Source organism: Bos taurus, chromosome 1 (assembly GCF_002263795.3).
Source record: "Bos taurus isolate L1 Dominette 01449 registration number 42190680 breed Hereford chromosome 1, ARS-UCD2.0, whole genome shotgun sequence".
In the NCBI taxonomy this organism is placed as follows: Eukaryota; Metazoa; Chordata; class Mammalia; order Artiodactyla; family Bovidae; genus Bos; species Bos taurus.
In genome coordinates, this window is record NC_037328.1 from 119,346,474 (window position 1) to 119,359,189 (window position 12,716).

The window sequence follows — 12,716 nt, forward strand, 5'->3', positions numbered from 1 at the left end:
AACTGAAACTCAGAGAGGATAAAAGAACTTGCCCAAGGGCACGCAGCCCTGTAAGTGGCTGACTTGAGCTGGGTTCTTCTTGCTTTAAATCCTGTGCTCTTTTTCACTTCTCCTTGTGGCCTTGGAATACTTCAAAAGAAGTGTTGCTCGAGCTGGTTTTACCAATTGTAAAGAACAGAAGGAAGCTAAATATAAACCAGTCTGAGAGAAAACTTTGCTTTCAGTCAAGGCCAAACATGGCCAGCCTTTATTAGTCCTTAGTTAGGCGTTTCCTAGCACATCTTATGCATGCTTTCTTTTGTCACTTGTCTTCTTAAAAGGAGGCCTTGGTCATAGAGCAAAAGACAGAGAGAGTCTAAAATGTCACATCTAACTCAAAGCCCAAGAGACAAAGGGCCGACTCCTGTAACATCTCCCGAGGCTCTGAGCTCCAGGAGGCTGGTGAGATGAACAAGGCGAGGGTGATCTTTTTCAGTGACCTGCACTCCCATGTAACACGTGATCAGGAAGCCCCTGTCTCACGACTGTGCTCATGTCCTTACTGCAACCTCAAGTGCACAGCCAGTGTCATGGCAGCGGGGGCTGCCTCTTCTCATCTTCCCCTGGCCCATTCTTACAGTACAAGAAAGCAGAAGCCCCACCCTGGCGGTGGGGTATACACCAGTGCAGAGGAGATTTGCTTCAGAACTTTGTTTCTAACTTCAAGTCCTGAGTTTAACCATCCCTCTGGGTGAATACATGTGATAATGGAAACATCAAAATGATCTGTCACTGCAGTTTCCTTCCTTCTGTGCTGTGATCCTGGGTAACTTACACCAAGGGACCAGTGAGGAATTGAACTTTTGTAATTTTGGTGCAAAAGGAGAAACCCCCAGGGCCTACTAAGGCAGGGACTGAGGAGAAAGCCTACGGGACTTGAAAAAACAAATATGTTTCTGAGAAAAAGGAGGAGAGTAAACAAGTGCAGGCTCTGACTGCAAAGCCTTGAGGTGGGGGAAAAAAGAAGATAAGGAGTAGCAAAGGGTCTGCTTTAGGAGAACGGAGCCTGTCTATCTTGGCAGACCCCATGGGGAGTGTGGCAATGCTTTCACTGATGTAAACTAAATTCTTTCTGTGGCTGATCTAAATATGTGTTTTTTAGCTCTTTAGAATTCAAGTAAAATGTGAAGCATGAGTCAGCTGAAGCTGCAAAGCCCAGAATTTTTCTTTTTTTTTTTTTGATGGCAGTGGTGCTTCTTCCAAATAAATGCTGTGTAATGGGGATGTGCTGTCTTGCACTTGAGGTTTGTAGAAAACTGTAAACTGTGTGTGTGGAGGTGTAAGATCCTGTGAAAGCCAAGGACTTTGGCCAGGAATGAGATTTTTCTTATCTTTGCTTAAAGTGGAGTTCTCAAGCTTGGTGCTTTTGACAGGTGGGCTGGGTCATCCTGTGTGTGGGGGTTGAACTGTGCATTGTAGGGGGTTGATCAGCCTCCCCTGGCCTCTATCCACTGCATGCCAGGAGCACTCACTCCCACAGCTAAAACAATCAACCCCCCCCCCCCCCCTTAACATTGCCAAATGTCTTCTGGGGAAAGGGGAGGAGGCAAAAATCAGCTTAAAAGATGTAATTATGTTAAAGAAGAAAGTATTGTAGAGAAAAAGAATGAAAAAGAAGACAACTGGTTTTCAAGATGCTCTGAATGCCTTGTTTTGTTTTCCTCTCCTGACCATAGTAGAAGTGCCTCCTCAGTGCGGCTGCTAGGTCACTCCTGCTAGAAGAACACTTTGCTTCCAGGCTGGCTATAACCAAAGGCAGGTTACCCAGTTACATTTAAATTTCAGATAAACAATGAATGTTTTTCCAGTAAAGTCTGTCCCATGCGCTATTTGGAATATACTTAAACACTAAAAAATTATTTGATGTTTATCTGAAATCAGACATAACTGGGAGTCCTGTATTTGACCTGGCAGTTCTGTTTATCAGGTCACCGGCTCCAGGGCCTGCTGTGTGACACAGGGTTCAGTCTGACATCTAGGTCCTTCCATAGTCTGGTTACCTCCCTCCCACTCTTCCTTCCAGAAAACCCTCATAACAGGCTGACCCCTGTCTACTCCCTTCTTAAGGCAGGAACCATGGTTTCTGCTGAGCACTTAATAGGTGCTCAGTAGAATTTCTGGCAATTACCTTATGAGTCACCAGACCCTGCAGGAGAATTTTTAACAGACCAAGAAGCCACTTTAAGAATGGTAAATCAGCAATTGTCTCTCCAGTCAAAGAAATTCCGCAGTTGTCATTTAAAATTCTTTTGTCTTATAAGTGAGATTAGAAATTTTGAGAAAGCTCCTGAAGCAAATGTGTGGTTCCAGTCCTATCTGCCTTGACTGCTGGCAGCCGGCCTGACAGACGGGCTCTGACCCTGTTACTCTTGCTATTAGGCAGGGACACAGTGACAGCTGTGATAGAGCGTTCTCATGACCCTGTAATTGCCCATCTCCTAATCACAATATTTCTTCCCTCTGATATTTATGTTTATCTCTAATCATAGTTTTGGTTTATGCTCACATGCTTGAGTGGAACAGTGGGTTTCTATCTTGGTGGCTCATTAACTAAAACTTTAATGAAGAGGTAGTGAGGTGTCACTGGGCTAGATGGTATTAGAGTTTAGAAATGGATTTCTATCTTTTGGTCAAGGTCAATAATTTTCCAGAAATTATTAGCCTGTCATGTCTCTCCTGGTTTATGTATATATACCCATGAAGGGATGGGCCAGAATCATAAAGACTGGGCCCTGAGAAGTCAGGGTTCTTAGTTGGCCAGTGTAAATACTTAGAAATGTCCAGGGTTAGAAGTGATAATAGTATATTTGTGGGATAAAAGACTGTATTTAATGAACAGTCTTTTACAAACTGGCTATATGGAACACCAGCATAGTACAAATCTGTGTGTGTGTGTGTATGTATGTGTGTGTGTGTTTGGGAATTGGGACAGCCTAAAGTTATGACCAACCTAGATAGCATATTCAAAAGCAGAGGCATTACTTTGCCAACAAAGGTTCATCTAGTCAAGGCTATGGTTTTTCCTGTGGTCATGTATGGATGTGAGAGTTGGACTGTGAAGAAGGCTGAGCGCTGAAGAATTGATGCTTTTGAACTGTGGTACTGGAGAAGACTCTTGAGAGTCCCTTGGACTGCAAGGAGATCCAACCAGTCCATTCTGAAGGAGATCAGCCCTGGGATTTCTTTGGAAGGAATGATGCTAAAGCTGAAACTCCAATACTTTGGCCGCCTCATGGGAAGAGTTGACTCATTGGAAAAGACTCTGATGCTGGGAGGGATTGTGGGCAGGAGGAGAAGGGGACAACAGAGGATGAGATGGCTGGATGGCATCACTGACTCAATGGACGTGAGTCTGAGTGAATTCCGGGAGTTGGTGATAGACAGGGAGGCCTGGTGTGCTGTGATTCATGGGGTTGCAAAGAGTCGGACACGACTGAGCGACTGATCTGATCTGATCTGAGAGAGTTCTACTGTATCTGCTAGCACCATGCCCGAGGCTGCCTCTATCACTGGTCTCGGCTCAGCTAAGCCTTCATTGTCTAAGCTGGAAAATGAGAAAGCAGAAACAGAGAAATTTCAAGATTCGCGCTTGTGAAGTTCTGTTCCTGCTTTTGAATTTAGAAGTAGTATTATAGTAATAATTGTTGTTAACAGTGCCATGTAGCCCTCTTTGGGAGGAAAGTAGACCAAAGATTGTGAGATTTTCTATGCTTAATAAATATGGATATGGATTGGTTTGGGAGCCTTTTAAATTATGTCTCCTAGTTTTTATTTCCTCTGATGATAAAGAGGTACTATAACTCAATATTTCATTACCCTTTAGAATTTTGGAGCTGTAAGTATATTCTTTTCTGAGTCTTAAAACTTCATTTGAAGATAATGATAGATATATATTGAAGTCAATACTGAGATTGGACAGTTTATGAAGCCACTTGAAAACTCACAGTACATCTTGTATTTTTTCTTTAAATAATTATAGTGTGTGTAAAAGCAGTTTGCTGTCAGGAGAGCATATGCATGTAAAATGCACTTATGTTTCCTCAAACTTTTTACTCATCTGCTGGAGATATATTTTTTGGTAGCCTTTGTAATCCATACTATTACTTCTGTACTTTTATTTCATTGGTCTTTTGCTTTCTCATCTCTGCCTTTTTTCCCCCTGAAAGCTGTCCTCTGATATGAGTAACTGTCATGTAATCTCCATGTAAGATCTTTCAGAAACGCAGCCATATACATTTTTTTCACAACTCTGATATAAAAGGATTGCTGCTTATGGTATGTTCTAACTTTGGACTGAAACTGCTAATGTTTCTGTCTAGAATAATTTCCTTCTGATTATTTCATTGAAGCATATTTTTTTGCTACAAATATGATCTTATAAGTTTTAGATGTATAAAGAAAAAGAACCATATATATGCTAAAATCTGTATGATGGAATCTGCTTTGCATTGCTTTAAGAAAATCTGAGTTATCTAAAATGTAGTGTGGTGCCAATAATTCATCTTATTAATCTTTTACCATCTTTTGTTTTCTAATAGTGGGGTCATATTTTTCTAATTGAGAATTAATACAGAGGCACATTCATCTTTCTAGGTCAAGACTTTTACTTTTTTTTTAAAATTGATATCTTTATTACAAATAAAAACAATGCAAAAGCCAGTATCTTTCTTATTTAGAGACTCGAATTCTCATTTGGCTATATATATGTTTGTAATAATACTGTAGGTATAAGTTGTTCTAGCAAAATGTTCTTAGAAAGTAAGTGAATTGGATTGATACAAAATAAGAAAAAGACTGAAAGGATTTCTGGTTAACTATTCAAATGATTTACATTATTTTGGGGTGCCAGATCCCAAATGAATCAAATAATATGAATCTCAGATTTTACTGATGGTAAAGGAGTATATTGTTAATATACTGTATGTTGTATATTGACAATATACAAGGCTGTATATTCTCACCCTGCTTACTTAACTTATGTGCAGAATGCATCATGAGAAATGCTGGGCTTGATGAAGCACAAGCTGAAATCAATATTGCTGGGAGAAATATCAATAACCTCAGATATGCAGATGATACCACCCTATGGCAGAAAATGAAGAAGAACTAAAGAGCCTCTTGATGAAAGTGAAAGAGGAGAGTGAAAAAGTTGGCTTAAAACTCAACATTCAGAAAGCTAAGATCATGGCATCTGGTCCCATCACTTCATGGGAAATAGATGGGGAAACAATGGAAACAGTGAGAGACGTTATTTTTGGGGGCTCCAAAATCACTGCAAATGGTGACAGCAGCCATGAAATTAAAAGATGCTTGTTCCTTGGAAGAAAAGTTATGACCAAGCCAGACAGGATATTAAAAAGCAGAGACATTACTTTACCAACAAAGGTCCCTCTAGTCAAAGCTATGGTTTTTCCAGTGGTCATGTATGGATGTGAGAGTTGGACCATAAAGAAATCTGAGCACTGAAGAATTGATGCTTTTGAACTGTGGTGTTGGAGAAGACTCTTGAGAGTCCCTTGGACTGCAAGGAGATCCAACCAGTCCATCCTAAAGGAAATCAGTCCTGAATATTCATTAGAAGGACTGATACTGAAGCTGAAACTCCAATACTTTGGCCACCTTATGTGAAGAACTGACTCATTGGAAAACACCCTGATGCTGGGAAAGATTGAAGGCAGGAGGAGAAGGGGACGAAAGAGGATGAAATGGTTGGATGGCATCACTGACACTATGGACATAAGTTTAAGTAAGCTCCTGGAGTTGGTGATGGACAGGGAGGCCTGGCATGCTGCAGTCCATGGGGTTGCAAAGAGTCGGACATGACTGAGTGACTGAACTGAACTGATTTAAGATGCTAGGCAAAAGTTTAGTCATAGAAAAAAAATTGTTGGAAATTTACTTTCAAATCAATCTGTGTGATATAAGTGCGAATAAGTTTTGTATCTTATCATGCTAAGTATGCATGCATGCATGCATCTTATCACATATCTTATCATGCTCTAAAAAATGTAGGAAACAGCATGTCCTTTTCCTTGAATTTATTAGATTTGTGACTCTACAGATAAACATCCAAGGTAAGATTATTTTGTAGTTTGGGTTTTCTTTTTGAGAATTCATTATGAATATTTTACTTTTGTATAGTTCTGTTTCACTTCTGTAGAATTTAAAAACAATCTTGAAGGATATAATTTCTAGTATGTTTTCTTTCTATTGCCTCTCTTTCCTTGATTTTAAACGAGAAGTGATTCTTAGAGAAAAGTATCAGTGGATCACAATCTCTGGAGGGACATAGCCAGAGTTTTTCTTGAGATTCTAACGGTGAAAATAACTTGATTCTTTTTCCTAAGGACAATTTATAGACTTTTAGAGCAGTCCAGATACTAGGTTTTTATTGTATCGAGCCAGTGGGGCAAGAAAGTTTTCATCACTAAAAGTGTTTAAACTTACTCCTCAAATAAGAAGTATTGCAACATTGTGAAGCAGTTCCATTCCAAAGAACACTTTAAGCTTCTCTGTTAGCATTAGTCTTTTAGTGTTTATATATTTAAAACTAGTTATTAAGCAAACTGGATATATTAGCTACTGTTACATTTAGTGTGGTTTATAATTTTAATTTTAATATTTTATTTAGTAACTCAGCGCTTAGTTTTTATGGCTTTGTCTTTTTCTCTTTTGATGTGGTACAGTGTAAACATATTCACATGAATTAAGCAAGCAATGTACCGCCACTTCCTCTCCTCTGATGGTCAGATATCTAGGACTGAAATGAGGAGCTAACCACACTCATCTCTGGGATAGCAGGCTTGTGAGCACCCACTGTTGAGGATACTCACAGACTGAGCATTATTGGAAAACTGAAATATTTAATGGTTCCAAATAATGATGTTCTCCTTTGTTTTTTGGCTATAGGTAGGGAAAATGGGAAGCTTTTTGAAAAATAGCATTTCCCTTTTTTTTTTAAAGAAAAGGACCTGGCCAACTATTAGCTATCAGTTTTCTAAGAGGTTGAGTTATTTTTCTGGTTTCCTCTTCACAAAATATTTATAGCATTACATATTTTATTTGGCCTCTGAAAGACCGAATCTGAAAGTACAAAACAACAATTTCCAGTTGATTAAGTTTTGGGTCTTTGAATTTATGCATTTAGGTAAGCCAAATATCTATGTCATTTTCTAAGTGAAATAGTTTATTTTTTGGCATAAGTCAAATGCTTTAAATCTTATACTTGTTCTTTAAGATCACTGGTTCCAACTTCTGATAGTCAGATGTTCATAATTTAAAAAAAGGTGTTGAAGGACTCACATATGCTTATTTTTGAACAATTATGCTCAAATATAGATACACTATATTTAACATGAATATTATAAAACTCATTATTTAACTTTTCCCGTGATTGTATCTTGACTCTCCAACAAGATTGCTAATTCTTAAGGCAGGGATACTTAATTTTTTCTCATATCTGCTGCTGCTGCTGCTGCTAAGTCGCTTCAGTCGTGTCCGACTCTGTGCGACCCCATAGACAGCAGCCCACCAGGCTTCCCCGTCCCTGGGATTCTCCAGGCAAGAACACTGGAGTGGGTTGCCATTTCCTTCTCCAGTGCATGAAAGTGAAAAGGGAAAGTGAAGTCGCTCAGTCGTGTATGACTCTTAGCAACCCCATGGACTGCAGCATAGTAAAGACCTATTCACATCGTTTGTTCACTGATTGATTTATATCTGTTTCTCACCTAATCCAACCGTGAAATAGGCATTTTAGGATCTTATCATTTAGCTCAACATCAACCAAATGTGCCTAATTCCTATTAACATCTGCCATACTCTATGTATGTCAAATCCAGTTCAAGCTTGATAACATTAACTTTCTGATGAAGATTATGTATGAAGTGAAGGAACTTTGTTGATTACCCCAGATGCATCTGAAATCATCATATATGTCAGCGTTGTGGTGAAGCAGGAGGAAGTGGAACTCTTGTTTTTTGGAAGATTAGTGAATGAACCATATGTTGGGGATCATTCTCTGCATGAAAATCATATTTCTTCTAGCCAGTATATCTAGCCAATTTCAGATTCCTTGTAAATCTGTTTTGCTTCTGTTACCAAAGATCAACCATGGACCTTCCAGAAATGATATAATTTTTTTCCGCCCGGAATACAATTAAAAAAAAAAAAAACTCAATAGCAAAATATTGTATCTACCACCATGATGACTTACCAACTCAACGTTGTTCTTGGGGAGTTTGTAATCATAGGAGTAAGGATAGAGCATCATCTGAGAGTAAGAGTGGATTGTCAGATATGCTTTGATGGAAGAGAGGTGGTTGCGGATGAAATCAGCCACAGCCTTGCTCTCTTTTTCAGACTCTGCAGCAGATCCACAGTAAGTTTCAGAACAGGGGTTGTTAGAGGCTCCAATACCTGGAAAAACATGATGCTGTTAATGGCAAGTGGTCATCCACTGATGTTCCTACAGGGTGTGTTTCAAAATTTCAAACTACAGTGTTAGAGAGTTAAAAAAATAAGTTGTTTTCACAAGTGTTTTTATAATCATCCCATATATGTGTACATTATAAAGTATATATACTTTTAGTCACAAGATTATGGTGCTTTTAAGCTAACAGGGTAAAAAGTTGCATGCGGAATCACCAATATGTCCCTGTGTGCATGTGTGTGTATGCTCAGTCTTGTCTGGTTGGAACCCCATGGACTGTAGCCCGCCAGGCTCCTCTGTCCATGGAATTTCCCAGGGAAGAATACTGGAGTGTGTTGCTAGCTTTCCTCCTTGGGACCTTCCACTCAGGGATCAAACCCACATCTCTTGCATCTCCTGCATTGATAGGCAGACTGTTTGCCACGGGTGCCACCTGGGAAACCCTAATATCCCTCAGTTCAGTTCAGTTCAGTTCAGTCGCTCAGTCGTGTCTGACTCTTTGCGACCCCATGAATTGCAGCACGCCAGGCCTCCCTGTCCATCACCAACTCCCAGAGTTCACTCAAACTCATGTCCATCAAGTCGGTGATACCATCAAGCCATCTCATCCTCTGTTGTCCCTTTCTCCTCCTGCCCCCAATCCCTCCCAGCATCAGAGTCTTTTCCAATGAGTCAGCTCCTCGCATGGGGTGGCCAAAGTACTGGAGTTTCCGCTAATGTCCCTGTGTAGTACTAAACAATGAGATCAGTATAGTATAAGAAAACTAATAAGTAGGGGACAAATACCTATGAGAAGTTTCTGTGTTACTGTAATCATTACTGAGAGTTGAATCACAAAATCATAATTCTATCATATTTTTGTTTAAATAATTATTTAATGATGATTTCCTCTAGGTTGTACATCCCACAAATAGTAGGGTTATGTCTGGTTTGTTCAGTCTTATGTTTCCAGCATCTAACAGAGCTGGGAACACAATAGAATAGGAAATGCATCTCTATTGACTGAATATATAAACTGGTTATTGTCTGTGCTTTTAGAAACCTGCAAATTGAAAGTATAAAATTTTATAGTTTTTCTTGTTTTTGACACTGTTGTGTTTTCCTGTTATTTTACTTCCTATGCTTTTCACGATGCAAGTGAAATGGTCAGCCTGATACTTACTACACCAACCAGCATCAAAATTTCTGTTGAGGTCTGTGCCAGTGCAACTAGATCCAGCTCTGGTGGAGCGGGTCTTCCTCCACATTCGGTTCTGAAAGTGCAGTGTGTGGTTAGGACAAGTGTAACAGAATGGCTAATTTTAATTTTATCAGCCCCTCTTAGTATTGGTTCTTATACCGTGGTCCAGGTGTAGATGTAGCCGTCAATATTGACCACAGGCAAGACATAAAAGTCTAGCTTGTCGAGAAATTCTGTCATGTGGATCTCACGTCCATAGGTCCGAACAGCCTGTGTACAAATTACAAAGCAGAATTTCATGGAAAATGGTATGCATTATGCACTGAAATTTACATAGACTGGACAAATGTTGACTCTGATAACAAAAGTGGTTACCCTTTTTGAGGTAGAGATTATTAATATTGATAAAAAGCAAATAGCAAAGTATTACTAATAGTTTTGATAAAAATCATTTCTGATTCTCTAAGTACTCTATTATATCCACACATAACTCATTTAGATATTATTTTAACTTTTTAAAGATGGACAAAATTGTAATAAAATTAAAGACTTTTAAAGAACATAAATCCTTATTTCCTTTGAAATAGTAATTGCAGTAACTTTTTTCCAAAGTTAGTAGGATATGAGAGTAAGGCCTATTCCTAGTAAGTAAGGAATGTCTGTGATGGCTTTGCATGTTCCTTATACTATCATCTAAAAATTTGTTTAATTTTGATGAGACTTCTTGAAGATGGTTTCACTAGAGGAGCGTCTGACATGGAAGAAGAATGAAAAGGCCTCCTCCCACTGTGAAGAGAGATCACTCTGATGGGTTTTGGAGAGGCTCTCACTAAGTCTCCAAATTGCATGATGATGGAAGTCTTCTTCTTACTCCCCTTTCTTGAGAAAGGAGCTCTGTTACGGGTCTAGCTCTTCCTGCTAAGTGATGTGGACATTTACGTATGAATGAAGGAGCTTATATTGATTTATTATATTCTCTTAGTCACAGTTCCTCAGCCCCAGGATCATACCAAATTTACCTTCAGCTCTTCCCTAGGCTTGCTTGAACAGATTTTAAAACATTTAAGGCTTCTATGTAGTAATGGTTTTTAAATACTCTTTGTGGCTCTACACATGTATGTTTATTAAAATAATGATAAAGCATGTGCTTTTTAGGTTGGAGGAGGTATAAAGTATGTTTTGTTGGTGGTCCATGATTGGAGGTAACCAAAGTAATGATGAAAGTTCTTTCTCCTAGAGAGCAGATGGTGAGTGTGCGTGCTAAATTGCTTCAGTTGTGTCTGACTCTTTGCAACCCTATGGACAGTAGTCTGCCAGGCTCCTCTGTCCATGAGATTCTTCAGGCAAGAATACTGGGGTGGGTTGCCATGCCCTCCTCTGGGGGATCTTCCCGACCCAGGGGTTGAACCCATGTCTCTTGCATCTCCAGATTCTTTGCCACTAGTGCCACCTGGGAAGTCTTGTAGATGGTGCAATAACTCACTGAAATGAAATGGTGCCAGTCGGACACATAACATGTCTAGAAACCAAGAACCTAACGAATAGACACAGAAAATGCTTTACACAAAAGAAAGTATATTGTATATAATATTCTTATATTTTTAAAGTACTTCAATATTTTAAATGTAATTTTACTTTTGAGATAATTTTAGAAACTTATAGAAGAGTTGCAAGTACAGGGAGTTCTCATATACCCTTCACCCAGGTTCCCCAAATGTTACCATCTTACATAACCAGGGTACAATGATCAAAGTGAAGGAGTTAATAATGGGTACAGTACTATACACTATAGACTTTAATTCAGATTTCACTATTTTTTTTTTCACTAACGTCCTTTTTCTATTGTAGGATCCAATCTAGGCTCCCACATTGTATTTGGTTGTCATATCTCCTTAGTCTCTTCTTATCTGTGACAATTCCTTTGACTTTTCATTATGACTTTGACATTGTTAATGAGTACTACTCTGGGTATTTTACAGAAGGTCCCTCAATTTGAGTTTATTTATTTATTTTTTTAATGATTAGAAGGAGGTTGTGCATTTTGGGAAAGAGTACAAAAAAGATGGTTTATCTTCTTAGTACATAATATCAGGGGTTACATGATATTGATTATATCTTGCACTGGTGATGTTACTAGTGTTGTTAACCTGATCACTTGGTTAAGGTAGTCACTGCTAGGTTTCTCTACTGTAAATTTTGCTTGTGTAATATAGTATAATACATTTTTTGGGGAGATGCTTTGATGCTGCAAATAACCTATTTCTCTTTAAACTTTTACCCCATAATTTTTGTATCCATCTGTAGGTTTTCATGACGTATTTATTATTATGGTGTTCTAATGATGGCTTTCTGTTTTGCTTATTTGTACATCCATTAGTTGTAATTCTTCTATAAGAAAGAATTGTTCCTTCCTTTTCTTTCTTGACTGCATTATCTTTTTATATCATTTATGGGCTTATGGATATTTAAAAGGATTTTCACATATATCTTACCTTGACCTTTATAAAGGAGTGAAAAACAGTATCATTTACAGTAGGGGCTTCTATGTGTTATTTTCTTTTATTCTGAAGTATACATTGATTGTTATCTAGGAGATAATGGTCAAGTTAGTGGATTACCCATGATCACACTTTTCAATGACCTGTTCACTGTACTTATTACCTGTTAGCCTTTTTCCCAAAGGTGGGTGAGAAAATTAAGATGAGTGAAATTCAAATAAATAGAATTTGCTAACTGTTTTTAAATTTTGCCTTATCAAGTTTTCTAGGTGACCTTTATGGCTTGGAACTTGGACCTATGATTTTTTTCCTGTGCTGCTATTCTCTTTTATTATAGCTAATTTATAAGGGATTGATTGAAATAAAAAAAAATACTTTCTACTTTGCTCTGTCAGTAACCATCCTACATACTGACCTCTCTGACAAACCACTGGCAAAATGCAGGGGAAATCCACTCTCTGGCATGGAAACCGCAGTCCATGAAAACGGCAGGCTTATTTGATCCAGGTTTGCCAACCTATTGCAAACAAAAGGAAAAGGAAGGCCCTGATTCATCACATTCAGAGGTTGA

General features: G+C 38.6%; 1 protein-coding gene across 1 annotated transcript in view; it reads right to left on the bottom strand.

The window, feature by feature from the left end:
- CPB1 (carboxypeptidase B1) overlaps positions 1 to 12,716 on the bottom strand; it is a 37,003-nt gene that overhangs the window by 6,967 nt on the left and 17,320 nt on the right. Inside the window, 4 exon segments of the mRNA NM_001105350.2 lie at positions 8,252 to 8,454; positions 9,630 to 9,720; positions 9,807 to 9,917; positions 12,561 to 12,662. Coding sequence (NP_001098820.1) covers positions 8,252 to 8,454; positions 9,630 to 9,720; positions 9,807 to 9,917; positions 12,561 to 12,662 — 507 coding nt within the window.